Source organism: Sus scrofa, chromosome 9 (genome assembly GCF_054392235.1).
Source record: "Sus scrofa isolate SSC_HxYL_T2T_F1_AM1 chromosome 9, Sscrofa_HxYL_maternal_Yorkshire_Landrace_v2.0, whole genome shotgun sequence".
Lineage (NCBI taxonomy): Eukaryota > Metazoa > Chordata > Mammalia > Artiodactyla > Suidae > Sus > Sus scrofa.
This window is the reverse complement of record NC_139391.1, coordinates 12,860,270-12,887,563: the sequence shown is the minus strand read 5'-3', so window position 1 is coordinate 12,887,563 and position 27,294 is coordinate 12,860,270. Positions and strand designations below refer to the sequence as shown.

At 46.0% G+C, this 27,294-nt stretch overlaps 1 protein-coding gene across 2 annotated transcripts in view; it reads left to right on the top strand.

Moving 5' to 3' along the window:
• The first annotated feature begins 4,494 nt into the window (after nt 1-4,494).
• GAB2 (GRB2 associated binding protein 2) overlaps nt 4,495-27,294 on the top strand; it is a 188,299-nt gene continuing 165,499 nt past the window's right edge. For both annotated transcript variants that reach the window (XR_002335549.2, XM_003129701.5), the window contains exon 1: nt 4,495-4,799. Coding sequence is in view for 1 of the 2 variants with exons in the window: in XM_003129701.5 (XP_003129749.1) it covers nt 4,725-4,799 (75 nt within the window). In the remaining variant the exon portion in view is untranslated. The remainder of the gene's footprint in view (nt 4,800-27,294) is intronic.

The window sequence follows — 27,294 nt, the reverse complement described above, 5'->3', positions numbered from 1 at the left end:
TCAATGCTACTGCCACCACCACCAGAGAGCCAGATTTTAACCAGCACATCACTGGCCGTACGGCTCAGACAGTCATCTTATGTAACTCTGGTGGAATGAGAGAGTTAGATAATCTCCTGTGGCCTTTGGATCCCAGCAAAACAAAGCCTAGCAACTGCAGAGCCACTATGTGTGCACTCAGTGGAGAAGAAATAGTATTTCTAGTCAGCTGAAACCCACTTTGCGTCAGGGAACGTGATTCTTCCAGCCTCGCTAGAAATGTGTGTGGTACGAGAAGTTAAATGATTGAAGCCTGTAGGCTGTCAAAGCAAAGCCAGTTATCAGGTAAACCACAAACGATTTTAACTCTTAATCCCAGCGAGGAGGCTATCTGAGGCAGCTGTATGAGAGTGTCAGGGTTTGGACACCAAAGGTTGACGAATGAAACTTCATAGAATTACATCCAGCTGCTCAGCCCTTCTCATCAGGCCATTCCCTATGGGTTTAAACACTTCATCGGCTTAGAGGTTCCATCACAACTACTGTTCACTGGTGTGGATGATCAAAGGGTTCTGGCTGACCCAGGCGTCCATCGCTCCCTCTTGGCATCCTTGAAGAGTTGGCTTTCTTTGTTCTCACAACAAACATTTCCTGAGCATCGTTTTGTGCCTGGCACCATGCTGGGAGGCTCGGGGAGTACAAAATGAGGATGACACAGTCCTGCCGGCAAGGATCCGACAGTTCCTTGAAAAACACTCGCGGTACAGTGCGTTCACCTAATTTATATAGGTGCAAGGTGAGTCTAAGGAAAGAATGAGCGACTGTGTTGGGGCTTGGGGCTGGTGCGTTTTAGGGAAAGGGGTCTTGATGTATGTGCAAGACCGAAATCAAGGCCAGCGTTCTCTTAGAAAGAAAAGGGTCGTCATGCAAAGGAGGCTTTGGACTCCTAAGACACTTTCCCAGGGACCCTGGTGGTCTTTGTTCTTGGGAGAATATGATAACCGATTTTGCAGCATGATCTGTGACTACAGTGATGTCGCCACCCCCATCACTGTCAGCAGAATTATCTCAAGAGCCTAGCTGTCCCCAAACAAATAGCACAAGTTACAGCGGAGAAACTGGGGGGCACTTGCTCAAACCTTTCTTTTTAAGGAAGTTTATTTCCAAAATGTCTCCCACTGGGCGTAGTATCAGGCAACCCCAGAGTGTTAGGAGCCTGAGACAGGGAGGAAACCCAATTAGGTCTCCAGCCACAGCCCGAGCCCACTTCCAGATCTCCATCCCATCCAGATGCCAAAAGTTGATTAGGTCCAAGTAATTTGATGGAGGGAATCAAATGGGCTAAAAGCACCCAGGGATTAAAAAGGCATCCTCGATGCCTGAGAGACAAGTGTCCTGAAAGTCACCAGCCGAGGTGGCCCAGCTGGTCATACTGACCTTGGTAAGCAGCACTCAGCTCTGAAATGAACCCGTCAACTCAATTGAAAGGGAGAAAAGGCAGAAGGGCTAGGACACAAACATCCATCCCCACCCCCAGTCTGATCACTGACGTCAGGCTTGGTGTGGGCGGTATTAATCACTCAGCCTGGTGTTCAGTTGAGGACAGCTCTCCTTGCAGCGCTTCCAACTCATTCCTGGGAGCGTTCCACCAGCCATGCACCTGCCACCAGCCACAAACCCTCAACTCCCAGACAGGCACGCAGGCAGGCTGCCGCTGACGACCCTCTAAGCCACAGGGCGGGCTCTGTGGGGGGAGGGGCAGGGCAAACCGTGGTGCCCAGGCTTTCCTCCCAGGTGTGCATTTCTCTAGTTTTGCAGTGCTCCCCCCGAAGAAACCCTCATACAACGGGCCATTTCCTGGGGATTTAACGAGAATGTAGAATTAATGGCCCAAAGAGCTCCTAGCATCCGGTCATTAATTCCCTCAGGAAATACCAGTGGTCTTTAATCAAAATTGCCTAAATTAGAGACTAGTGATGCATGTCCTTTGGGAGGGAGGGGAGAAAGCTGTCGTCCCAACTGGTTCCAATAGATGGCGCCGATCTTCGTGTAAATAAATCACTCAATTTGTGTTCCATTTTTCCCCAGTGAAAATCAGGGAGCATTATTTAAAACAACAACAACAACAACAACAACCAGGGAATGGAGAGGACTTAGTAAAGGTCCAGACAGGAACGTTCTGTCCAAAGGCTGTTTCCAGGCCTTGCACGAACCTCAGTCTCAGAAGACTGAGCCACAGGGAGGTGCAGCCAGGGACCTCAGCAGCATTCCCCCCTCCCTTGTACAGCCTGTGCTGGCCGCTTAGTACTGGAAAAGGCTGGGAGATGGGGAGAGCACCAAGAAGAGCGGCTTCTTGGAGGGGTATGTACAGAGAAGACTTCTGAAGCTGATACTATGTAACTATACTATTTCAAGTCCCCTCCTGTCATTGGCCTGAAAACATCAAACTTCTGTTTCCACATGGAATTGTAAATAACAACATGGGGGGGGGGGACTTTTGCTAGACAAAATAAGACCCTAAAGAATTTCTGGCAGCAGTGCAGCCCCACTCCCAACTAACCGTTGCTGAATAGTCCCCCAGTCTATCTGGAATCATCTAACTATTAAAAGATACGTAATAGAAGACTGCATTTCTAGGGAAAAATAGGGCCTGTGTATGCCTGACTTGCATCACACACCTCGGCTGTGAACAAACCATGCAGATTTCTCAGACTCTGCAATCCCTGAGACTTGGCATCATGACTCAGATGTGAATGAAGTCAGAAGATTGCTTTATTTTTGTTGGGAGTCACCGCCTCCTGATTGATTTGGCAGGCTTTGAGTATTTTGATATTTGTCTCACAGGGTTTTAAGGTACTTAAAGCCAGAGGTTAAAATGGCTACAATTCTGGTGGTAGTCCTTGTATGAGGCTTAAGGATCCCTCAGTTGGAAGGCTAAGGAGCTCTGATCCCAGCTGTAGCCTGATTGTTCTGGATTTACATGCAATCTAGCAGCACACTGGATAGTGAAGAAAGTGAAATATTAGGTCCAGAGTTGCTGATCTCCAAACCCCCCCAGAGTGCTTAGAAGAGTTAAGCATTCGATAAAGAATTAGCTTTTACAAACTGACAGGGTTGAGCTTTCCCCAACCCACCCAAGGTCTATACAATCAGAAGGATGTCCAACTACTTGAAAACAACTAGCTTTGCTGCCCGGAGATAGAGAAATGATCAAAGTGGCCTTCAATTTGTCATGGGGAGTGCAAGATGCTGCTGGTTCTACTCATCTGCCTGCAGCGCTTCCCTATTGATGTAGTGGGTTACTACCCACTTTTCAAAGAAGTTGGGGGAGGACCTACCTTTTAATTTTTTGTGTTTTATTAAAGTATAGTTGATTTTCAATGTTGTGTCAGTTTCTGCTGTACAGCAAAGTGACTCAGTCGTACATATATGTCATTCTTTTTGAGGACCTACCTTTTAATGCTGCTTGTAAAGACATTTTCTGACTTGAAAAGAGCCCCTACCAAAGGTTTCTGGGGTTTTGGCTTTGTTTTTTTCCCCTCTCCTCTCCACCTGAAGTGCTGGGTTTGTCAGGTGTGTGCGTCCACGTGTTCGATCTTAGTTAAATAAACCTCACTGCAACGCAGTAAGAGAGGTAGCTGTGTCATATGCGCTCCAGAGAGTTCTCATAACCTGTGTCAATGAGTTGAAGGTCCGGGGAATTTTGACCCCAATTTCACCTTGCCTTACAATTCACTATGAAATAGAACATTGACTCACTTTGGCTTCCTTGACTCTGCAAATCCCTAGAATTTTCTATTGAATTGCTTTTTCCCAGAGGCAAGGGGGGAGCCAGCTGGACTTTCTTGGTAATAAGAGGACCCCAAGTTCATCTGCAGACGTTAAAACAATTCTACCACCTTAAATAGCAGAAGAGCAGGACCCCCCCCCCACCTGCCCCCGCCCCCAGAATTAGAAACCGGACTGCACTGCACCGGCTTGGGGACCTTAGGCTGTCTGTGAAATGGGAATAACACCGCCCAAGTTGTAGATCTCTGACAGTCATCTAAGCAAGGATTATCAAAGGGCCCAGCACCCAGTAGTTTCCGTCTTTCCTTCGCCCATCAAGGGGGCGAGAGAGTTAATGGAACTCTTGCTGGGAAGCGCATCACTAATTTCAGCCAGAACCTGACCCACTGAAACCTGAAACTCAGGGAAGGATAGGAAGCGGGAGCAGCCCTTGGGTCTCTTCCCGACGACCCTCTGTGAAAAATCGATTCGCGATCGAGGCCGCGCAGTCCCTTCCCATCGCCCCACCTCCATTCCCACCAGGGGCGCGGCCGCCGCCCCCGCTGCCCCCTCGAGGCTTCAGGGCGGGGGGAGAAAAAAGCCAGACCCGGGGGGGTGCGGCCGGCCTCCTCGCGAGCCTCGGGCCTCTGGGAACCGAAGACGCCAGGCGCTGTTTGCGTCTTTGAAGACAGCCCGCCCGGGGGCGCGGCGGGCTGTGGGCGTGGCGAGCGCGCCGCCCTTCCTGCCGGGGCCCCCGCCGCGGCCCCGCCGGGAGAGCGCGCCGGCGCGCGCGGGGAGAGCGGGAGCGCGCAGGGCGGCCGGGCCCGCGCCGCGCCGCTTCGTCCTCGCCCCGCGGCCGCCGGCTGCCCCGGCCCCTCCCTCCCCCGCGAGCTGCGCACCGCCGGCCGACTGACCCAGCCGCCCGCGCCCGCGCCCTTGTCCGTCGACCCCGCGGCGGGCTCCAGGCGGCCGGCAGCATGAGCGGCGGCGGCGACGTGGTGTGCACGGGCTGGCTGAGGAAATCGCCCCCCGAGAAGAAGTTGAGGCGCTATGTGAGTGCGGGCGAGAGCGGGTGCGGCCGCCGAGGGCGCGGGCGGGGGGCGCCCTGCGGCCTGCGGGAGGGCTGCGGGCTCCGGGGGGACCGGCGCCGGCGGGGAGGGCGGGCCTCGGGGCGGCTCGGGGCTGTGCGGGGTACCTGCACACCTGTCACAGGTGCGCCGCCGAGGGGCGGGGCGGGCGGCCGGCCAGGTTGAGGCTGCGGCTCCCTCTCCGCGGGGCGGGCGCGGCGGCGGCGCCTCCCTAGCCAGCCTCCCTGCAAACTAAAGGCACTATTGAAGTTTGTATTGATTGTTTTCGGAGCCGGAAAGAGTTGATTCCCGGGGCCGGGGGACCGTAGTAACCCCGAGCGGCTTCAGCCCGCGGGCTTGGGGGAGCGAGTAGGAAAGGGGGGCGTAGGCTACGGGGCCCCGCCGCCTGGCCCCACAAAGGGCGAGGCGCCTCACACCCTTTCCCCCTTGCCTTTCTCTGCCCGCCCCTCCCGGTGGCCGCCTGCTTCCTTCCAGTCCACAGCCTCTGCATCACGGGCAGCGTCAGCGGCATGTGCAGCCCTTGTATTAAGTGACTCATTTGTTTGTCCCCCTTCTTTCCCTTTATTCTGTCTGTCTCTCACATGGATCCCCCCGTTCCTCCCCTCCCCAACCCACCCCACGATAGTGACACTGCAGTTTGGTCGGCTACAACTGGCCCGGGTTTTGTGTTGTGCGGTCCTCGGCGTCTGGGGTCGGGAGAGATCAAGGTTCTCAGTTGCCAGGTGGTGCTAAGCGACGTGTTTACTGAAATTGCTGGGGCAGCCTCTCCCTTCTCGGTGAGAGGCTGGCAGTATCGTGGGGAAGGTGGTACAGCCCGGTGGGAGCGGTGAGGAGGTCTGGCTTTTTTTTCCCCTTCCACCTGAAGATGTCCTGCTTGGTGGGGTCAGAGTACGAGATGGGGCCAGTCCCTGAGATTTGGCTGAAATCAGTCCTGGGCTGTTCGCCTGAGTCTGGAAACGCAAGCAAGGTGGCTAAAAGGTGTCCCAGTTTGCCACCCTCTCCTCATCCCTTCCTTTGATATGTCCTTGTTAAACCGACTCGTGGTGCCGGGCTCTCTGGGATCATTCCCACAGCCTGGAAGTGAGCTGTTGCCTTCCAGCTGCAGTGCATCAGGGGAGCTCGGAATAGACCCTGCCCTCTGTCAGCTGCACCAGTGGCTTTCCATGAGGGGAGAGGCAGAAGCTTACCAGAGTTTCCTGTCTTGGCTCCCCAGATCAGAACCGAGGGACTTCTGGCCTCTGGATTGAGGAAGTGACATTCTGTTTTTCAAAGGAAGTGTTGTTGTTGGGGAGAGCGAGCCAGTGTGTATGTAAATGAAATCAGGCTCTTATTTAGATCGTTTGCTGGGGGGAAAACCTAAGGATTTAGCGCATGACTTTTGAAAGTAGACATAGATTTTAAATATAGTAGGGGTGAGACAATGAGGTGTTCATCTTGGTTTTAAAGCTCATTTTCAGAGATGTCTGTGTAGCCAAAGAACTCTGATTACTAAGAAACTTCTCTGGAGGGTTCTATGGGTTCATTCGGAAAAGTGAATCTTTCTATTGGGAGGTTAAGGAAGAGTAATTTGCTATTAGTATTTTTACGAATATAAAACCAAACCAAAATCCTTTGGCCCCAAAGAGCTTCTGAAAACCATCAGTTAAAGTGTCATACCATCCCGGCCAGTGGAATAAAGCATCCAATAAAAATATGTTCTTAGTTGTTAAATTAGAACCCCATCCTAAACAACCTTGAAACTTCGTTTCTGAAACAGTTTGCCACTGTATCTACATTGACTGAGGACTGCGTCAGCTCAATCACCCAGACTCTTTATGGTCCACTTCATGGGTATTTTCGTTCCCAAGCAACTTTAGCTCAAAATAACCAAGTGTGGAGGCTTTAGGGTCAAGCACCTTTCCCCCCATTTGAAGTACTTGACACCCTGCAGTCATAAGATGACCTCAGCCTTTTCCCACCCCCCTCGCAGCTTTATCCCATAAGACCAAACTAGCAGCAGCTTTTCTTAGGCTAGAGTCATTGGTATGATTGGAAATTGCCCCTCCTGTGGAAGTTCAGTTCCCTTAGTTGAACCTGAGCTGATTTGTTTGATCCTGAACTCTTGGGGAACAGTCTTCCCTGGCATCTTCTTTTCTTTGAGGGTCTTGAGAATGTCTTGCTTTAAGTTAGAACTCTTCCAGCTCCCTCTGTTCAGCAGAGGCCCAAGGTCATCAGGCCCAAACTAGGAAAGAAGTATTTCCTAACCCCGTTGCAAAACACCCCCCGCCCCCCAATGGCTGCTTATTCTGCTATATATAATGGCCATGTGGTATTAGAGATTGATAAATCTTCATTGTAAGAATGTATCAAGCATCTGAAATAAGGGGGAAAGCAGCTTATGAAATAGATTACACCTGCTTAAAATTAATTTAAAAAACCTGCCTCTAATTTGAGGCGGAGGTAGGTGTCGGGGTGAAAAAATAACTTGAAAGAAGCTATGGCAAATGTTAGCAGGATTAGCTTTAGGGAATTCTGTGTCTAAGAAATCAGTGTCTTTTCCAATTTATTGATTAGAAGAAAGAGTAAAAGGTCTATTCAGTATTTACTGTGTGCTCTGGAGGGATTACAGAAAGTGACCTCTGGAAATGGTGAGTATTGCCCCTGGGGCATCATAGTAAGGTTGCGGTGGGAGGCTGGCAGAAGGAACAGCCCTCCCGTCACGCCAGAATATGCGGGTATATGAGTATGTGCATGCTCTGCACGTGGGTGAACACACACACATGTACATGTATAAAAAGGTGAAGCTGTGTCTTCTTGAGGAAAACGTATTTTATGACATTTACTGCCCTATAATTTTCTATTTTCTCTGGGTTAGAAGATTTAGGGGAAAAGATTGGTGGCAGCACTGCCCCCTGGTGGTTAACCTGGAGAAAGTTGTGTATTGATTGTAAAGAACTGAATTTAAGAAACTGCTTGTTTTCATTTTATTTGTTAAATAAGCTTTTTAAATTAGATATTTGTGTCCCTGGCACTGGATTAGATAGTGATAATAAAAGTTAATCCAAAAAAAAGTTCATCCACCCATTCAGTCTTAGTGGATGACCTTGCCTTCTCCTTCACAAAGAAAATGAAGCTATTTGGGATAGCTATCTGCACACACTGCAACCACGTTCCCAAGTTTGTGTGGTTCATTTCCTTTTTCTTTGGAATTCGTAGAGTGGATGAGGTGCCCCTTATCACTGAGCTAACTCTGCACGCTGTGCTCTGGAACATGTTCTCTCCTGCCCATTCAGGGCCTTCTTCCCCTTTCTGCCATGAATCTTCAACTTTTCCCTCCACCGCTTCCTTTCCATCAGTGTTTAAACATCCTTCCTTTTTAATAAAATTCTCCCTCATTGTCAGACCCCTTCCTTCTCACTGTGCTTTCTCTTTTTCTTTGGGCTAAACTTTTTCGTGACTGCGAATACTGTCTCCATTTCTCCTGCCTCCTTCTCAGTGGGCTCCAGTCTGAAACCTACTTTGCCGTTTCACCAAAGCTATTCTTAGAAAGGCACCAGTGTCGCCCAGGTGTCACTAAATTCAGAGGTGTCGTTTTCATTCCTTATTTTATTTCTTCACTGCTTGATCATAATGAACCACTCACTCTTTCTTGAAGCACCTTCCTCTAGTCTTGAATGATACCATGTATGCCTGACTTTTCTCCTTTTTTGGTCGTTTCAAATTTTCTTTGCCAAACTGACCCTCTTTATCCAATTCTTAAAGGTTGAAGCTCCTTTTTAGATCCGGTGGCTATGCTCTGGGCTCTTTTCTCCTACATGGAGATCCTATCTATTCTCCTGGCTTCAGTTGTCATTTGGATGCTGTCACTACCGAGTTAAATTTCCATCTCAGAGATGTGTTCACAACTCCAGACTTGCAAATGCAGTTTTTAGCTGGCCATCTCTACTTGACTGTCTCCCCGTCATCACAAACCCACCACACCCAGAGTTAAACTCCTGTTTATTCTTCTCTTCCTCATCCCACATCTGCTCAGTAGACGATGCCATTGAACATCCACTTGCTCTGCGAGAAACTTGGGTGGCGTCCTTGACTCCTTGCTAACCACCATCCCAAGTCTAATCTTCCACCAAAACCCATTGGCACCATCATTTTTTTTTTTTCTGTACACTTCTCCATCCCTGCTGACATAACTCTTGATTACCATTTTAATAGCCATCAGTTGTGCGCTTACCTGTGCCAGGCACTATGCTTAGACATTGCTCTCTTAATTTAATCCTTTTAGCCCTAAGAGAAGGGAAGTGACTTGCCCAGCATCACCTAGCTTTGTCCCAAAGTCTGAGCTTTTTTTTTTTTTTTTAATTTTTTTTAAATTTTGAGGTAATTGTAGAAGCAGTGTAGTTGTAAAAATAGTAAAGAACCCATGTACCCTTCACCCAGTTTCTATTAATGGTAACATCTTTGCAAAACTGTAGTACCATGTGATAATCAAGATATTGACAGTGATACAGTCAAGACATAGGACATTTCCATTAGCACATGATCCCTTATGTTGCCCTTATATAGTCATATCCTTAACCCATGACACTCACTAGTTTCTTCTCCATTTTTATGTATTATTATTTGAAGAGTGTTACACACGTGGATTCATACAGTACCTACTTTGGGGGGGATTGGCTTTTTTCAGCATAATTCTATGGAGATTTATCCAAATTGTTGTATACATCATCAGTTCATCCTTTGTATTGCTGAGTAAGATACCATGATGTGGATGTACTGCAGTTCATTTGTTTAACTGTTCATGTGCTGGCTTTCATTTACATTTCCCTATGGATAATGCTGTTGAACATCTTTTTGATGATTATTTACCATCTGTATGTCCTCTTTGGTCAAATGTCTCGCGTCGAGTCTTGTGCATTTTCTGTTTGGATTGTTTATTTATTTATTTATTTATTTACTGTTGAGTTTTGAGAGTTCTATATATGCTTAAGGTACCAGTCCTCATAAAACGTGTGGTGTACAAATATTTTTTCCCAGTCCGAGGCTTGTCTTTTCATCTACTTAACAAAACCTTTTTGGAACAAAAGTTTTTCATTTGGATGAAGTCTGTTTATCATTTTTTTCATTTTTAGATTGCATTTTTTTGGTAAAAAGCATAAGAACTCTTTGTCTAGCCCAGTTGCAGAGATTTTCTCTGTTTTTTTTCCCCTATATATTCTACAGCGTTATATTTTCCACATAAGTTTATGGTCTATTTTATTTTTCATATAAGGCGTGAGATTTAGATTGAGATTGACTCATTGATTGATTAACTATTGGAAAGGGATGCCTGATTCTTCCATCAACCATTTGATGACAAGGCTGTGCTGCCTTCATTGAATTGCTTTTGCATCTTTGTCATAAATCAGTTGAGTGTATTTGTGTGCATCTGCTCCTGGGTTCTCCGTACTGATCCATTGTTCCATGGGTCTATTCCTCTGCAAAACCACATACTCTTGATAACTCTAGCTTTTTGATAAGTCTGCAAATCTGGTAGACTGATTCTTCCATTTTATTCTTATTCAGATTATTCTTAAATTTTTCTGAAAGATAAATTTGGAAAGTCAGCACATTATTAGAAAATGCAGACAATATATATTTTTTTTTTTTTGTCTTTTTTTTGCTATTTCTTTGGGCCGCTCCCGCGGCATATGGAGGCTCCCAGGCTAGGGGTCAAATCGGAGCTGTAGCCACCGGCCTACGCCAGAGCCACAGCAACACAGGATCCGAGCCGCGTCTGCAACCTACACCACAGCTCACGGCAACGCCGGATCATTAACCCACTGAGCAAGGGCAGGGACCGAACCCGCAACCTCATGGTTCCTAGTCGGATTCGTTAACCACTGCACCACGACGGGAACTCCAGAAAATGCAGACAATATTTTTATTCTATTTTATTTTTGTCTTTTTAGGGCCGCACCCATGGCATATGGAGGTTCCCAGCCTAGGGGTCGAATCAGAGCTGTAGCCACCAGCCTAACACCACAGCCACAGCAATGCCAGATCTGAGCCACATCTGCGACCTACACCACAGGTCACGGCAACGCCAAATCCTTAACCCACTCAGAGAGGCCAGGGATCCAACCCGCAGCCTCATGGTTCTTAGTCAGATTCGTTTCCGCTGTACCACGACGGGAAGTTCTTTTATTTTTATTTTTGTTATTATTATTATTTTTTTTGTCTAGAAAATGTGAACAGTATTAAAGTGTAAATTAAAATGACCTGTAATCCCATTAACCTTGAATTTTCCTTTAAATGTGTCGTCTCAACAAAGAATATGCCTCTAACAAATATACTTTAATTCAGTAATTTATCAAGCAGCGATTGTGTGCCAAATACTCAAGTTCTGGGACTGCAAAGAAGAAAAAAGAAAAGGCTTCCTGGCGAAGTGGCCCTGACTGGAAGTAAGCCCAGAGGAGAAAACTTTCCAGCCAGAGAGACCACTGACAGTAGAAGGCCTGTAGCAAGGACCTGCATCGTGTGTGCAGACTCGAACAGCAGTTCAGTGTGGCTGGGTCGTCCGCAGGGGTGATGGAAGAAGCGGGCCGGGAGACTGGAGAGTGGGCCAGAGAGAACATGTGGGGTGGTAAGAGCAGGGCAGAGGTGCAGATGGTCAACAGTACATGAAAAGTTGCTCCGCAACAGAAATCATTAGGGAAATGCAAATCAAAACCATAATGAGGTATCACTTCACACCTGTTAGAATGGCTGTCATCAAAAAACAAGAGTTAACAAGTGTTGGCAAGGATATGGAGAAAAGGAAACCCTTGTCCTTCTGTTGGTGGGAATGCAAATGGGTGCAGCCACTCTGCAAAAGGGTATGGAGGGTCCTCAAAAAACTAAAAACAAGGCTGATATATGATCCAGCAACTCCACTTATGACTGTGTATCCAGAGGAAGTGAAACTAGGATGTTGAAGAGAGATCTGGGCCTCAGTATTTATTCATTGCAGCGTTATTCACCATAGCTAAGGTGTGGAAATAACCCATACGATGTGTGTGTACATGGTGGAATAATATGCAGCCGAGGAGAGAGAAGGAAATTCTCCCATTTGCAACAGCGTGAATGGACCTTAAGGCATTACGCTACGTGAAATAAGTCATAAAGGGAAACAAACATTGTATGATACCACTCATGCGTGGAATCTAAAAAAGCCAAACTTGAAGAAATAGTAGAATGGTGGCTTCCAGAGGCTGGGGTTGGGGAATTCGAAGAGAATTTGTGTCAGAGGGTACACACTTCCAGTTAGAAGATGAGTAACTTCTGATCAGAGATCTGATGCACAGCATTGTGATTTTAGTTTACTGTGCACTTGAAAATTGCTGGGAGGGTAGATCTGAAAGGTTCTCATCCCAAGAAAAGAATTGTGTGATTGAAAGGGGGTGTTAGCTATGCTGCAGGGGTGATCACATTGCAGTATATGAACTACCCGCCCCCACCTTTATGCTTGCTTCTTTTTGTTTATCTACCCGTTGTCAAAAGAGTGAGTTGGTTCCTTAGTAGCCTTCAAAGTGATCAATTAAGGTATCAATTTTTGGGTATCATTATACGCTCACGTGTTCATACAGTTTGATGTGTTTGAACCCGTTCTGATTGTTTCTTTTACTGATGCTCAGATTGTACTGTCTTCAGCTAGTGGAAGCCTATTCAAGTTGGCTTCTAAGTCCTTTTTTACATAACCTTACTCATATTTGATTGATTGTTTGTTGTCTGGTATGACAAGATATCCCAGGCTTATCTTGTGCATTTCCTGATCCATACCTGGAATTAGCCTTTTCCTCAAAGAGTTCTTTTCTTTTCGGAAAAATGGTATCTAGAAACCCACATGAGCTTTAAGGGGTGCTTGTTGCTTTTGAGTTGATCACACACACAATTTCAAATATTATCAAGATTTCATCACATTGGCTTCATTTAGCCTTTTTACTCTTTCTTTGCTGGAATATTTTTAAGCAAATTATAGACCGGTTCATAAGTCTTATAAACAGGTGTGAATGTACCATACCTTACTGATGCTCAGATTGTACTGTCTTCAGCTAGTACAATCCACTGGTGGGATATTTGTATTACTTCCAGTTATTCACGGTTAGATATACTCTAGGCCCGTTCTGTTTTAGAGGTGGAACATCTTCTGAGCGTTTCTCCCCAGCTGATAAGCCACATAGCATTGAGGTTTCATTAACTATCACTGCAGAACACTTGGAAGATTTTCTTGGACAAGCAGTCAGTATGTTTCCTTAGCCTCCCTTGGAAGAACATGTGAGTTGGAGCTTTGCCGGCTTGCAAGAGCAAGGGAAAGGGCTAAGTTTTATGTACAGTAGTAGAGAGGTTAATTATCTCCTAGGGGCTGTAGGAATGAACCTGTTGCTTTGATCTTTTGCTATAGTTCTTTAGAGGAAAAAATGGATATAAGCTAGGTAGATAGGTAGTTTTTCGTCTATCAACAGAAGCTAACAGTGTATTGAGTTTAATGCCCATTAGACGTCTGTCTGAAGATACTGTCATTAACAAATAGGAGTTCCCGTCCTGGCGCAGCGGAAACAAATCCGACTAGGAACCATGAGGTTGCCGGTTCAATCCCTGGCCCCGCTCAGTGGGTTGAGGATCTGGCGTTGTCGTGGGCTGTGGTGTAGACCCGATTGGAACTTCCATGTGCCGAGGGTACGGCCCTTAAAAAAAAAAAAAAAAGGACAAGAAAAGACAAAACCCAAAACCCAAACCAAAACCAAATAGTGAGAGTCTGCAGTGCACATGGTATTCCCTTCGGCGCTCACAATCTTGTGGAGGAAGCGGCTTGGCTTACCATGGCGCGTGATACCAAAGGCAAAGACCAGGGCTGGAGGAGCCCGGCAGGAAAAGGTCAAGTGTGGTCCAGGATCCCAGTCACAAGACCTATGTTTACGTTTTACTTGCTGGGGAATCTGCCCTTTCACCTTTCTGCACCCGTTTCCTCATGCCTTCTTAGCACTCAGGTCATGTGTCACCTTGTGGCAGCCTCTCCTACCCTATCTTCCCCATCAAAGAGAATTATAGAACCCCTTTTCGACACTCCTGGGTCATTATGCATTCATATCACTGACTAACTGTTGGTTTATGCTGTGCCCCCCGACCCCCGCTCCAGAACGGTAGCCCCTGGGATGTACCACCTCCTTGGTTCAGCCTCGTAGCCCTGGTTCCTAAAGCACAATCAGTTATTGATTGACTAGGACGTTATATGCCTTTAAGTTTTGAACAAATATTACTTTAAGATTGGTTACATTTCATCAGAGAAGAAAGAGCTTGAGTGGGAATTAGGATTGAAAGAGTGTTGTTGTTTTTTTTTTTTTCCTTTTAGCAGTAGGTTTTGGAAACTGATAGGATAGGCTGAAAAATTGAATTTTTGGTAATATTTCAGTTTTACTCTTATAATGAAGTTATTGTAAATACAGAATATTACAAAAAAGCAAATAGCAACATTAATTTAGAAACAAAACAAAACACTGGAGTTTGCTTCCTGGCTCAGCGGAAACAAATATAGCTAGTAACCATGAGGACATAGGTTCGATCCCTGGCGTCACTCAGGGAGTTAAGGATCCAGCGTTGTCCTGTGTTGAGATATAAATGTATACCTATAGCCCTTCCGCAATTATAAAACCAAAAGAAATGCACAAATTAACTTTAGAACCAATATAATTCACATTAACAACAGTGGATATTTTGCTGAAATTAAATTGTTACTTAAAATGTGAATATGGCCCTTTTTCCCGTGGAGCCTATCTTTTCTGTGTCCCATTCTTTTCTTTGTTTGAACTACAGTGAAACTGATGTGTATAGCAAGCCATGTGGCTTTTAATTGGTATGACCACATTATTTATATGCAGTCACCTCTGTCCTTCTTTCTCATTAGTCATGAGTGTATGAAATTTCAAGAACTTAACACATCCGTAAGATTATAAAAGCAAAAGCTGGGCAGCTTTCACCTGTAAGATAATCGTTCACATGATCAAGACTATACTTACATATTTATTTTAAGATCACCCTTGAGATAAAAATTCAGTATTAAAAAAAAAAAAAAAAAGGAGTTCCCGTCGTGGCGCAGTGGTTAACGAATCCGACTAGGAGCCATGAGGTTGCGGGTTCGGTCCCTGCCCTTGCTCAATGGGTTAAAGATCCGGCGTTGCCGTGAGCTGTGGTGTAGGTTGCAGACACGGCTCAGATCCTGCATTGCTGTGGCTCTGGTGTAGGCCGGTGGCTACAGCTCCGATTCAACCCCTAGCCTGGGAACCTCCATATGCTGCAGGAGCGGCCCAAGAAATAGCAACAACAACAACAAAAAGACAAAAGACAAAAAAAAAAAAAAAAAACTGAAGCAGATTGTATATTCCTGGGGATGATGTGTCTTTGGGCCCCATTTGAAAACTCCTGGTAAGTCTGTAAAAGGCATGGGCTGCAAGGTTGACTCTGGGTTCGAGCCTTCTCTGTGCTTTATAAGTTTGGCGAGTTTCTGACTCTTTTAGAGCTTTCATTTCCTTTTTTGTTTGTTTGGTTGTTTTGTGTTTTTATTTTAGGGCCACACTCACAGCATATGGAGGTTCCCAGGCTATTGGTTGGATCAGAGCTACACCGCAGCCACAACAACACCAGATCCTTAACCCACTGAGCGGGCCAGGGATCGAACCTGCATCCTCACGGATGCTAGTCAGATTCGTTTCTGCTGAGCCATGATAGGAACTCCAAGAGCTTTCATTTCCTAATTTGTGAAGTGGAGATAATGGTAATTTTAACCAGTTAGTTAAATAATTTTAACTCAGAGGAGTGCAAACATGCATGCTTTTCTTTCTTTTTTTTTTCTCTGGTCAGACCGTCTCCTCTAGGGGATCCCCTGATGATAGGTAGCTTGGGCAGAGCCCACAACCTTCTCTGGTCACTCGGGGTTATTGCAAGTCCACCCTTGTAAACCTTGGCCATTGGTGTTCCCATCATGGCACAGCGGGAAGTGAATCCGACTATAGGAACCACGATGTTGCGAGTTCGTTCCCTGACCTCCCTCAGTGGGTTAAGAATCTGGCATTGCCGTGAGCTGTGGCGTAGGTCACAGACGTGGCTCAGAGCTGCTGTGGCTGTGGCTGTGGCCGGCAGCTATAGCTGTGATTGGACCCCTAGCCTGGGAACCTCCATGTGCTGCGGGTACAGCCCTAAAAGACAAAATAAATACATAAATAAACGAACTTTCACCATTTGCGAATGGACAGCTTTTCCTACTCCTCTGAGTGACCCGGCTCGTGGCTCTGGGGGTGCGAAGTGGGAAGAGACGGATTTGGTTTACTTTGCTCCTCCTCCCTGCCCCTCACCTTGGGGAGTGGGGGGTGGGGTGCCGCGGAGTGCGTCTGGGGTACTTTCCTGCTCTCCTCTAGACTCCAGTGGTCCTGGTGTGTAAGGACGGGCAGGAGGGAGAGGGCAGGGGTAAGTGTCTCTTAAGTGCCTGCTCTTGGCCTTTACTGGTTGGCCGACCAGCACCGTTTGTGGGCGGTCTCCGTGCTTGTGTGTTCTTAAGAGAATAAGCTTTACCACTGCATGGCCTCCAGACCTGGAGAGGCAACTGTATTGGGCTCTTTCGGTCTCTTTTAGGCCAGACTCTCTCACTCTTGGTTCCCCACAGCTGGGGTCCCCTTGCCCAGGGGACAACCTTCTTGTATGGGGATTCTTGCAAAGTCATCAGTTTCCGTGGGACTCCTAGCCATGCCAAACGGTGTGGGAAAAGCACTGCTGTTCCCTTTTCCCTCCATTTCTTCTTCTCTTGTTCAGAATGGTCCAGGATGGATCTGAAAGTCAGCTACCTGAGCAAATATTCACCAGACATTGCAGTTTTTTAAAAATTAAAAAAAAAATACTGTCCAAGTTCTTTTTCTGTGGCACCCCAAAACTCTGTAACTGTTTCTCTTAGGGGAGCCCACTGTGGGCATAGGGAGAGTACCACCCCAAATTCCAGCACAACCTGCTGGGTCAGAGGGTCCACCGTCCCCCTCCCCATCTGTTCTTTTGTGGACCGTGGGAGGGGAGGAGCCGTGCAGGGGCACAGAAGATGGTGGAGTTAAAAGGTTTCATACTGTAGCTTCTTAATAAATTCTTAAATAAGCCCACCTTCAGTTATTGATTGTTCTCTTTATGGGGAACTAACCTCGTCTCTACTCTTAGCTGTGGCCTCCATTTGCTAATTCTGGTGCAACTGGAAAAGTCACATAACTACTTTATAAATTGCCGTAGGATGAAATTTGATAATACCAGACCCATCGTAAGCACTCTCTCGATGGTAGTGTTACACTTACTACAGTGCCAGATTTTTTTCACTCTTCTGTTGTTGGACATTTAGGTAGTTTACTGTTTTCCACAATTTTAAATAAAGCTGTGATGATCTTTATAGCAGAGACTTTTATACTTAGGACAAATTCCTCTGAAAGGAATTCCTAATTGAGAGAGTGCAGTTATTTGCACGGCTTTTGTTACATCAAACCAAATTGCCTCTCAGAGAGGACAGAGTTTGGGTCCCTCTGATTCTTCTTTGATAACAAATACCATGCTATTTGAAAATATTTGACAGGTGAAAAAGTAGTTCCTTGTTTTAATTTGGATTCATTTGATTGCTACTGGTTTGAATGCATTTTCATTCATTTTTTTCAACAAGTTGCTAGTTCAGATGATAGGTGTTTTTGATGTAATGGGGACCACTGAGGGACTTGGGGTGTGGGGAAAAAAAGGGAACTTGGAATAATGAGCAGGGAATCTCCAGCCATAGGGAGGGAGAACAATGACCAGACCTGAGCAGATGTTCCTCTTATTCAGAAGTTCCCTTCTGAAATTCCCGTCGTGGCTTGGTGGTTAAGGCATCCGACTAGGAACCATGAGGTTGCAGGTTCAACCCCTGGCCTTGCTCAGTGGATTAAGGATCCGGCGTTGCTCAGTGGTGTAGGTTGCAGATGAGGCTCGATCCCTCGTTGCTGTGGCTCTGGCGTAGGCCGGCAGCTACAGCTCCGATTAGACCCCTAGCCTGGGATCCTCCATATGCCGCCAGAGCGGCCCTACAAAAGACAAAAAAAAGAAAAGTTGCCTTCTGAGACCTTTCGGCTCTGATTCCATAGATTTCCCCTGTGTAGGCTTCTTGTTGATTTCAAGGGTCACTTTAAATGTCACCTGCTTTGTGCCACTTCCTGGTTTCCTCTGGAAGGACATGTGTTGTCCGCATCATCGCAGCACACCTCTGTGTAGCTCTTAGAGCACGGCTCTGTGACTGCTTTTGGATCTCTCCTCTTCATTGCAGGTGCCTCAAAGGCAGCAGTTTTTCTTCTTTGACCTCTCACATTTGGCACAAAGGCGCTCAGACAGGAGGTAGGATGATGAATGGGAAGCGTCCTTTCTCTCTGCTCATAAACAGTTTATCGAGGAAAACAGACATCTGAACTTTCTGAATATGCTGGAGAGTGTCCTGCTACACTAGAGGCTATGGAAAGCATTGCAAGAGAGTAGAATAGAGGGATTCATTTCCCTTCAAGTAGGGCCATATCAGGGAAAGCTCCAGAGAAAATCTGACAGTGGGGCCGGGCTTTGCAGGATGAGTAAGAGTTCATCCGGCGGGTGGGAGAAGAGCATTTCAGGTAACGAGAGCAGCCTGGCTAAAGGTCTAGAGATACAGGCACGTGAATGTCGAGGGAAGGTATATGGAATAAGGCTCAGGCGGCCTCCTCTGTTCTCCCCAAGGGCCCATCTTTATTGCTTTTATTCACCCTGGTGCCTTTGCTTTGTCTGGAATATCTCTCCCAGTCGGCCTGGACCGTATCAGTCATTCTGCAAGGTTATTGAATGGTTAATACACATCCTGCTCCAAGGAAAATAGGCAGAAATGGGTGCATGGAAAACTCTAAATGGCATCTTGGGAATGTTAGCCCCGAATGGAAAATCTAAACAAGAGAGGGGTTATCTTTCCCAAATTCTCTTTGGACTGCTGAGATTCCGAATAACTGAGACCGTTTCTATTACAGCAGCTGTAGATAAAGGAGTCTTAACAGTCACAAAAGTATTACAATTTATTTAGTCCCCTCCCTTCGTGATAGGGTAACAGTTTCTCTCAAACCAGGCTTAGACCGTCAAAGAAAATATAGCTTCCTATCTTTTAAAATAACTAACCCGCTTTTCTGTCAGTTCTCGCCTATTGTTCCAATTTCTTTTGCTTCGTGATAAATTTTTGGACATGATAAGGCATGCCCCAAACTTAGTGGCATAAAACAACCATTTTATTTTGCTCACAGATTCCATGGGTCAAAAATTCAGACAGGGCATGGCAGGGACTTGTTTCTGCTCCCACATTTCTGGAGCCTCAGCTGGGCCAACTTGAATGGCGAAGTGTCCCTCAACCGCGGGGAACTGGCATCATGTGAAAGTGTCTTCGCTCTCACAGCGGTCAGCAGGGCCGGAATGACTCCAAGGCTCCACTCGGCTGGGCTGTTGACTGGGAGCGTCTACAAGTGGCCTCTGCTTGCAGCCTGGGCTTCCTCCCGTGCGGCAGCCTCTAATCGTCTTACAGGGCATCTTAGAGCCACTTCTTACCTGGTGGCTCGGGCCTTAGTGGCCGACATGGAAACTTCGTGGCCTTTTTTAATGGCCTCACTTTAGAAGTCATACAGTGTTACTTTTGCCGGACTTTGGAGGTCAGTGGAGTTTCAAGCCCACTCAGATTCAAGGAAAGAGAAACATAGACCCCCACTTTTTGGTAGATGGAAGCTCAGAGAATTTGTGACTTTTTTTTTTTTTTTTTTTTTTTTTTGTCCTTTTAGGGCAGCTACCCACGGCATATGGAGGTTCCCAGGCTAGGGGTCAAATCAGAACTGTAGCTGTTGGGAGTTCCCTTCGTGGCGCAGTGGTTAACGAATCCGACTAGGAACCATGAGGTCTTGGGTTCGGTCCCTGGCCTTGCTCAGTGGGTTAAGGACCCGGCGTTGCCGTGCACTTTGGTGTAGGTTGCAGACGCGGCTCGGATCCCGCGTTGCTGTGGCCGCTGGCATAGGCCAGCGGCTACAGCAACACAGGTCCCCCAACCCACCGAGCGAGGCCAGGGATGGAACCTGTATCCTCATGAATTCATCGGCTTCGTTACTGCTGAGCCATAATGTGAACTCCTGGCCATTTTTTAAAGCCACTGTAAAACAACATCTTAACTTTTCAGGATAAACAATCTCCTTTGACTCTTTTCAAAGTTCAGCTTGCTAAGTCAGAAAGAGAAAGACAAATACCTATGATTTCACTTACATCTGGTACCTAATATATGGCACAAATGAACCTTTCCACAGAAAAGAAAATCATGGACATGGAGAACGGACTTGTGTTTGCCGAGGGGGGTTGGTGGGATGGATTGGGAATTTGGGTGAGTAGATAAAACTGTTGCCTTTGTAGTGAATAAGCAATGGGATCCTGCTGTATGGCAGTAGGAACTCTATCTAGTCACTTATGATGGAGCATGATAATGTGAGAAAAAGAATGTATACATGTATGTGTGACTGGGTCCCCTTGCTGTACAGTAGGAAATTGACAGAACACTGAAAACCAACTATAATTGAAAAAATAAAAATCATTATAAAAAAAAAGTTCGGCTTCCTAATCAGAGCCCTTTGGGTAAACATTTCATTCTCCAGAGTTCTGCTCACTGGCCATTCTCCACCCCTAAATCTTGTTCAGTCAGGGCAGGGTTGGTTGGTTGGTTTGTATGTTTGCTTTTATATCATTTAGCTCAAAATCCTTAGCAGCCTAGAACCATGTCGCAAATAATTGATGCTTAATACCTGTTACAGCTTAATAAGAAAGCTTACTTTGTGGGAGTCAGAGCGAAGAGGCCAACTGTGTGGCCATCCCCGTTGATGTCTGTGCTGTGTCTGCTTCACTGTCTTGTCTGGAACATATGCTGGAATTGTCCACTGAGGTGTATCTAGTACTGTCTGTCCTTTGGAAGTCATGTACAGGAACCCACCATGGCAGTTGTGGTCGTCTGTCTCAAAGTCCCTGAGCACAGAGAACTCTGCTCCAACGGCACACCTCTGCTGGTCTCCCAGTCTCTTAGCAACAACTAGATGCCCTGCATGCCATGCTCAGGCTTTAGGAAACGAGCAGGGCTGCCCCAGCTCATCTTTCTGACCTTCTCCTGCTGCTGCAGGCAAGGCCTTGCTCGCATACCATGTATTGGCACAGGGCTGAAGATTGAACCTCAGTGACCTGAAGGCCACCCCATGTTATGTATGGAAACTGGAGTCTCAGTATTTCTGAAGCGCCATTGCTCCCTGAGTTCGAGAAGGAATGTGTATGTGAAGGGGACTCTGTCCTTGTTGACCTGTTCTACCCCCTTCCTCCCTCTTAAGGCCAGACGAGGCGGGCTTCTCTTTGACTTCCGCTTCCATGGCTGAGGCTTCTCCTCTATCACATCCTCCTTTCCAAGCCAAGCTTCGCTGCGAAGAAGGAGGCGCTTTATAGATGGAGCACGTGAAAAGAAACTGCTCTGTCAACAGGGGAACACAAATTAGGAAGCATTTCAAAAATAGGTTAACAGTTATTCTCCCTTATATCGATGCCCAAGTAAAATGACCTCAGCTCGTTAGACCAGCTTCCTTCTACCAGATGTATTTTCACAGCTCCGCTACCCCAGGGGCACTTGGAGAGTCCGTCTTGGGAAGGCGTGAGTGCATTGTCAGCACTCTTTAAGTGCTGCCCTGTCCTTGTTGCTGACTATAAAAAAGTGAATCCTTGAGTGTCAGCTTTCTCTTCAGTCGAATTGAGATTTGGTGCTGGTCTTCTGATTGACAGCTGTCACAAGTTTAGCACGACTGTTAAATGAAAGCTTCGACCATATGCATGGAAACCAGTTTCCCGTCCCATTCTTCCTGAAGGTTCCTAACACTGTTTCCAGAGGACCTGGGGAGCTTTAAAAAATACAGATGCCAACCTGCTATGGTCTAAATAGATCAGAACCTCTGACGGATGGGGCCCAGGGATATGTGTAAAAAGTTAATTCATGTGATTTGTGCACCCCCTGATTAAAAACCTCTGCAAAGAAAAAGGCTGAATATGCAAATACATTGTAGTGTGCTGGGAGCAAGTCCTTTGGTGAGACTGTCTGAGGCTTTTGTTTAAGTTGGACTTGACCGAGTTAGAAGTCTCTTTATTTATAGCTTGCTGTTGTGGGCTCCAAGGTAATAGCCTTGCCAAGCCCTGTTTCTCATCCAAGCCCTTTGTAAGCTGAGGGGACAGATGCGCAATGCCTCCTTGCTTGCATGCACGTCCTGATCAGGGTTTTCTATGAACTGGATTTGTGGTCACTGAGCCTTGAGCCAGCAAGTGCTATATGCTCTTTTGTTATTGCACTTGACGTGCATGGTGCTAAATGTAAACTGTCTGTCTAAAGCTGCCTGATCCTAAATTGATGAATCTGTGTCATGGTGGATACAAAGGGATCTATATTATCCCGAAGAGAACAAAACGGCATTATCTTATCCTTGTAGGAAGTTATTGTGCAATGAATGCTTAAAATGTCTGCCAGGTGCAAGGACCTGTGCCAGGCAGGGTGAGGGATGAGTAGTTTAACAGGAATAATATGAAAGGGATAGTATCAGAAACCCCTGAGGATTTGGGTCAAAGGGGCTTGAACTTTATGTCTCAGGTTTTTATATATATATATATATATATATTTTTTTAGCTTTATTAAGATATCATTAACATACCATAAAATTTGCCATTTTAGTGTTCAATTCAGTTTTTTTAGTATAGTTCACAAAGTTGTACAACCAGGAGTTCCCATTGCAGCTCAGTGGGTGGAAAACTCAACATAGGGTCCATGAGGATGCGGATTTGATCCTTGGCCTCGCTCGGTGGGTTGAGGATCCAGTGTTGCCACAAGCCGTGGTGTAGCCTGCAGATGCAGCTTGGATCCGGCTTTGCTGTGACTGTGGTTTAGGCCTGTGGTTGCAGCTCCAGTTCAGCCCCTAGCCCGGGAACTTCCATATGCTGCAACTGCAGTTGTGGAAAGTAAAAAAGGATTTTTTTGTTTCTTTTTTTTTTTTTTAAAGTTGGACAGCTATCACCACTATCTAATTCCAGAATATTCTTGCCCCAAAAGAAAACTCCATACCCATGAAGCAGCCGCTCTTCACTCCCTCCTCCCCAAAACTCAGGGCAACCACCCGTGCGTTCTGTCTCTGTGGACTTGCCTATTCTGGATATTTCATAAAAATGGAATCATATGCTCTACAGCCTTTTATGTCCAGCTCCTTTCACTGGGCATAAAGATTTCCAGGCTCATCTGTGCTATAGCATTTATGCACTTCATTCTTTTCTGTATGAATAATAATCCATTGTGTGAATACATCACATTTTGTTTAAAAGTTTAACGTAATTGTTGAAATGAATGCTTGGGTGATTTGAATGGAAACCAGTTTCCCATCCCATTCTTTCTCTAAAGACCCAGTGGAATTGTTAGGTCATATGGTAACTCTGTGTTTAACTTTTTAAGGAGCTGCCAAATGGTTTGTCTTATTTTTTTATAAGAAGAATATATTCATGTACTATTTTTGTAGTTATGAATCAATTTTTAAATTACTTTAAAAATAGACCAGAAAGTATTAGAGGGGATGCTAAGAAGTATGTATATCCAGTGCTAATTGTGTCCTCTGGAACTCCCCAAGTTCTGTTGCTTTTTAATTTTCGATAAAGTCCTAGAAGCCAGACAGTAGAGGAGCTGTGTCCCTTCTATCAGAATCTCTAACAGAAAAGCTGGAGTAGAAGGTGGACTCCTTCTTCACATCCATCTCAGCTGTTTCCTCCCCAGCAAGATAGGATCTTCCCTGTTCTGATCTCAGAGCATGTTGATTGAGACTCTTCACTTTCAGCACATTCTGCCAAGGCACTGATAGTGTATATACCTCTCTCCCGCTAGATTTAGAAAAAGTCTTGTGCTCCTGTTTGTAGCCCCCATAGAGCATGTGCTCAGTATATAACCATTAAATAATAATCTGAATTATATTAACATCCTGAGACTTTTCTGCTTGATAATAAGAGGAAAATTCCTTTGTGACCAAGATCCCTAGTTCGTGTCTCTGTTATGTGGAGTTGCTCACTCTTCTGTTTCTAACCAAGGCTGTATGGTTTAAGGCAAGGTTTTAAAGAGCTGATTTTTTTTTTCTTTTTAACAAAGTGAAAGTAAGCAGGACTAGTTGTGGGAATAGGGTTAATGCATCACTTATCATGAAGCTATATTATCTAAGCGTATCCATAACTCTGCGGGCAGGAGGTTGGTAGAGAGCATCTGAGGAAAGATTAGAGAAATTATTTTCTTAGAATATATTGTGAATAAATTGTTTATGTGTTATGTATGTAAACACACACATATATAGGTATATAGAGAAAAACATGTATGGATTTGCCTATTATACACAGATTTGTCCATTCATGTGTACGTGGATACTGTTCTGAGCATGTCTTGTGTATTATTTAATCTTCACAGCAGCCCTATGGGATGGGCACTTCTATTTTCTCTATTTTATGGTTAAGGAACTGAGGAATAGGGAAATGAGGAAATTTGCTAAGTTTTCTCCATTAGAAAAGAAAGGAAATAGATTTTTACCCCAAGCAATCTAGCCTCTCGATGTAGAATAAGCACATGTTTTTATGGGATAAATCTGAGTTTCGATCCTGGCTCTGCTGTTTCATAAGAACATGGCCTTGGACAAGTTATCTCTCTGAGCCTCCTTTCTGCAAGGGATAATGGGCAGATTGGGAGTAAAGTTCTTCATTCCACTTTAATTCCCTTAGCTCCTTCTTTGTGGATATGTCTTCACTAACATTACACAACCTGACGGTGGAAAGATAGGAGAGTGATGGCAGATTTCAACTGAAATTTCTTGGGCGTTGGTTGTGTAACACGTCAGCTGCTCAGCATGTCCTTTTCTGGACATGTTGACGACTTTGCTTTGAAAACTCACTGAGAGACCACTTCATTCTGACCCAGTGGGAAAGAGCTTGGCAATAGGAACCTGGTGGGAGTTTGGGAATGTGATGGTCAATTTAGTTTGCTATCAGTGAGGAGAGAGAATATTGTACCCTAGACTTTAGGAATGCACATTTCAGAAAGTGCATATCTAAACTCTTAACCAAAGCTAGTACATCGAGAGAAGACGACCAGGGGATTGTATGGGAATCATGTCAAAAAAGGAGTAGTTGGGCATTCCCGTCGTGGCGCAGTGGTTAACGAATCCAACTAGGAACCATGAGGTTGCGGGTTCGATCCCTGGCCTTGCTCAGTGGGTTAAGGATCCGGCGTTGCCGTGAGCTGTGGTATAGATCACAGATGCAACTCAGATCCCGCACTGCTGTGGCTCTGGCGTAGGCCAGTGGCTACAGTTCCCATTAGACCCCTAGCCTGGGAACCTCCATATGCCGCAGGAGTGGCCCTAAAAAAGATACACACACGCAAAAGAAAAGAAAAGAAAAAGAGTAGTTGATGGCTCAGAGCCCTTTTGGTGTGAGGCAAAGAAGAGGAAGGGGATTTCTTTGCTTCTCGCTGTGGTCTTACTTGTGGTTCCGTGTTTCAGTCAATGAATGCTGTATCTTATTCCTACTTCATGTGGAAATGATAGGATTCCTTGAAGGACCTATGTCCTGCTCTGGAAGCTTATTTCTAAAGTCAGACCAAAGTTCTATTAAATGTATTTTTTGAAAAACATTAGTCTGGAGGATCTGAGAAGCACAAAACTCACTGTGAGTAGAAGAATCATGGCTTAGAACCATTAGTTTTGATCTTTGAATAACCTTGAGTCTTGTTGGAATTCCCTGTTATGAGTAGACACGAATAAAATGTTTTCTGCTCCCAAATCTACAGGGACTTTATCAAAATTGGAGGAACCGTATTTTCCAATACTTTGAGCTGTTAGAAAAATAGGCTTTATTATGGCTACGTCTGAGGGTGGCTCATGACTATACCTGACTGCAAAAAGGAGGATTGAATTGATATCTGCGCATGAGGACTTAGCTTTGTGTGGGGGCCGTGCAATACACAGAGGCTTCTATGATTGCTGTCCTTGGGAGGTCCGGTGGGCATAAACACACAAGTATCCCTCTTGTTAATTGTGCTAGAAAAAAAAGCGTAACTCTGATCTTCCCTCTTGTGGGTCCAGAAAAGCTTTGTTGAGGAGTATGGAGGCCCCAGCAGAAGAGAGCGAAGATGTAGGCTCTTGCTGAGTGCCTGCAGGATGCCTCTCACTGGGGATGTCAGGGATACGTTCCTGGCCTTCAGGAGCCCAGATTAGAAGGAAATCAGTCCGTCAGTCAATAGCTAATTGAGATCCACTGAGAAAAGTGCTGCACTACAGACAAAACCAAAGTGCTGTGAACAGACAGAGGAGGGCACAGCTACGTGAGTGAGAACGACGAGAGACGCCTTCAGCGAGGCGTTACGCGCACAAGGTCTGGAAGGACTTGGGAAAGGTGGACTGGAAGGGGAGGAGGACGGGATTTCAGCAGAGAGAGCACCCTGTGCATCTGGCCCCTGACCCTCTGGAAGCATCGGAGTGGAGCTGATAGGAAGAAGGAGTGGTGGGGTTTACAAGGCAGAAGGGGCCAGGTGTGAAGCGCTCTTGTGTGTTCTGTTAAGGAGTTAAGAGCTTTCATTCTCTGGGGACCCTGGGACCTGTGAAGGTGTGTGCGTAGCTTTTAATGGCCTGACGTCCGCTGTATGACACAGCAGCCTTTGGTTCTGTGATCCAGTCACTTGGAAAACATTCCATACCCTCTTGCTCTGTTTCGGAGACTCTCTGTACGTGACCGCAGTGAAGGCTCTGAAGTGACAAAGCCATCTGACTTGTCTACACGTGGTCCAGCGTGTGCAAATAAGGTATTTTTCAGCGGGCGTGTGTGTCTACTCATGTTCAAAGTAAAGCAGGGAAGCTGGAGCTGGCATTCCGGACCACACTTGGACCCTGTGACCTGAAGGTTGGGACAGATCAGGGCCTGCCTCCTCCCTGAAGAGGCCACTGTAGTTTGCGCCTTATCAAGCACGTCCAAGGGCCCTGATGTCACCTGTTTCCAGTCATGCCTAGCTGATTATCTATCAGTGTTTCTGCTGATCTTTGTCTAAGCAGAGAGAAAGGGAAAGAGGGAAGAAGTCAAGACAAAAACCCCTGGAAAAACACGATGCGCAGAAGCAGACCTTCTTCCCTGTGTCTTACCCCAGGCTCAGCTCCTCCAAGAATAAGCTTTTCCAGAACAAGATGATTCTGTTGTCCTCTTTCCTCCCCTCTGCATCCCTGGGGCATGGGTCATGATTAATTACCTGGGAACCACCTCTTTCTCTATTTGTTACATTTGGCTCTTCAGCGTCCCAGGACCCAAGGTCATTACACGACACTTAGCTGCCTGACGTAGTGATAGAACATACAAGCTTACG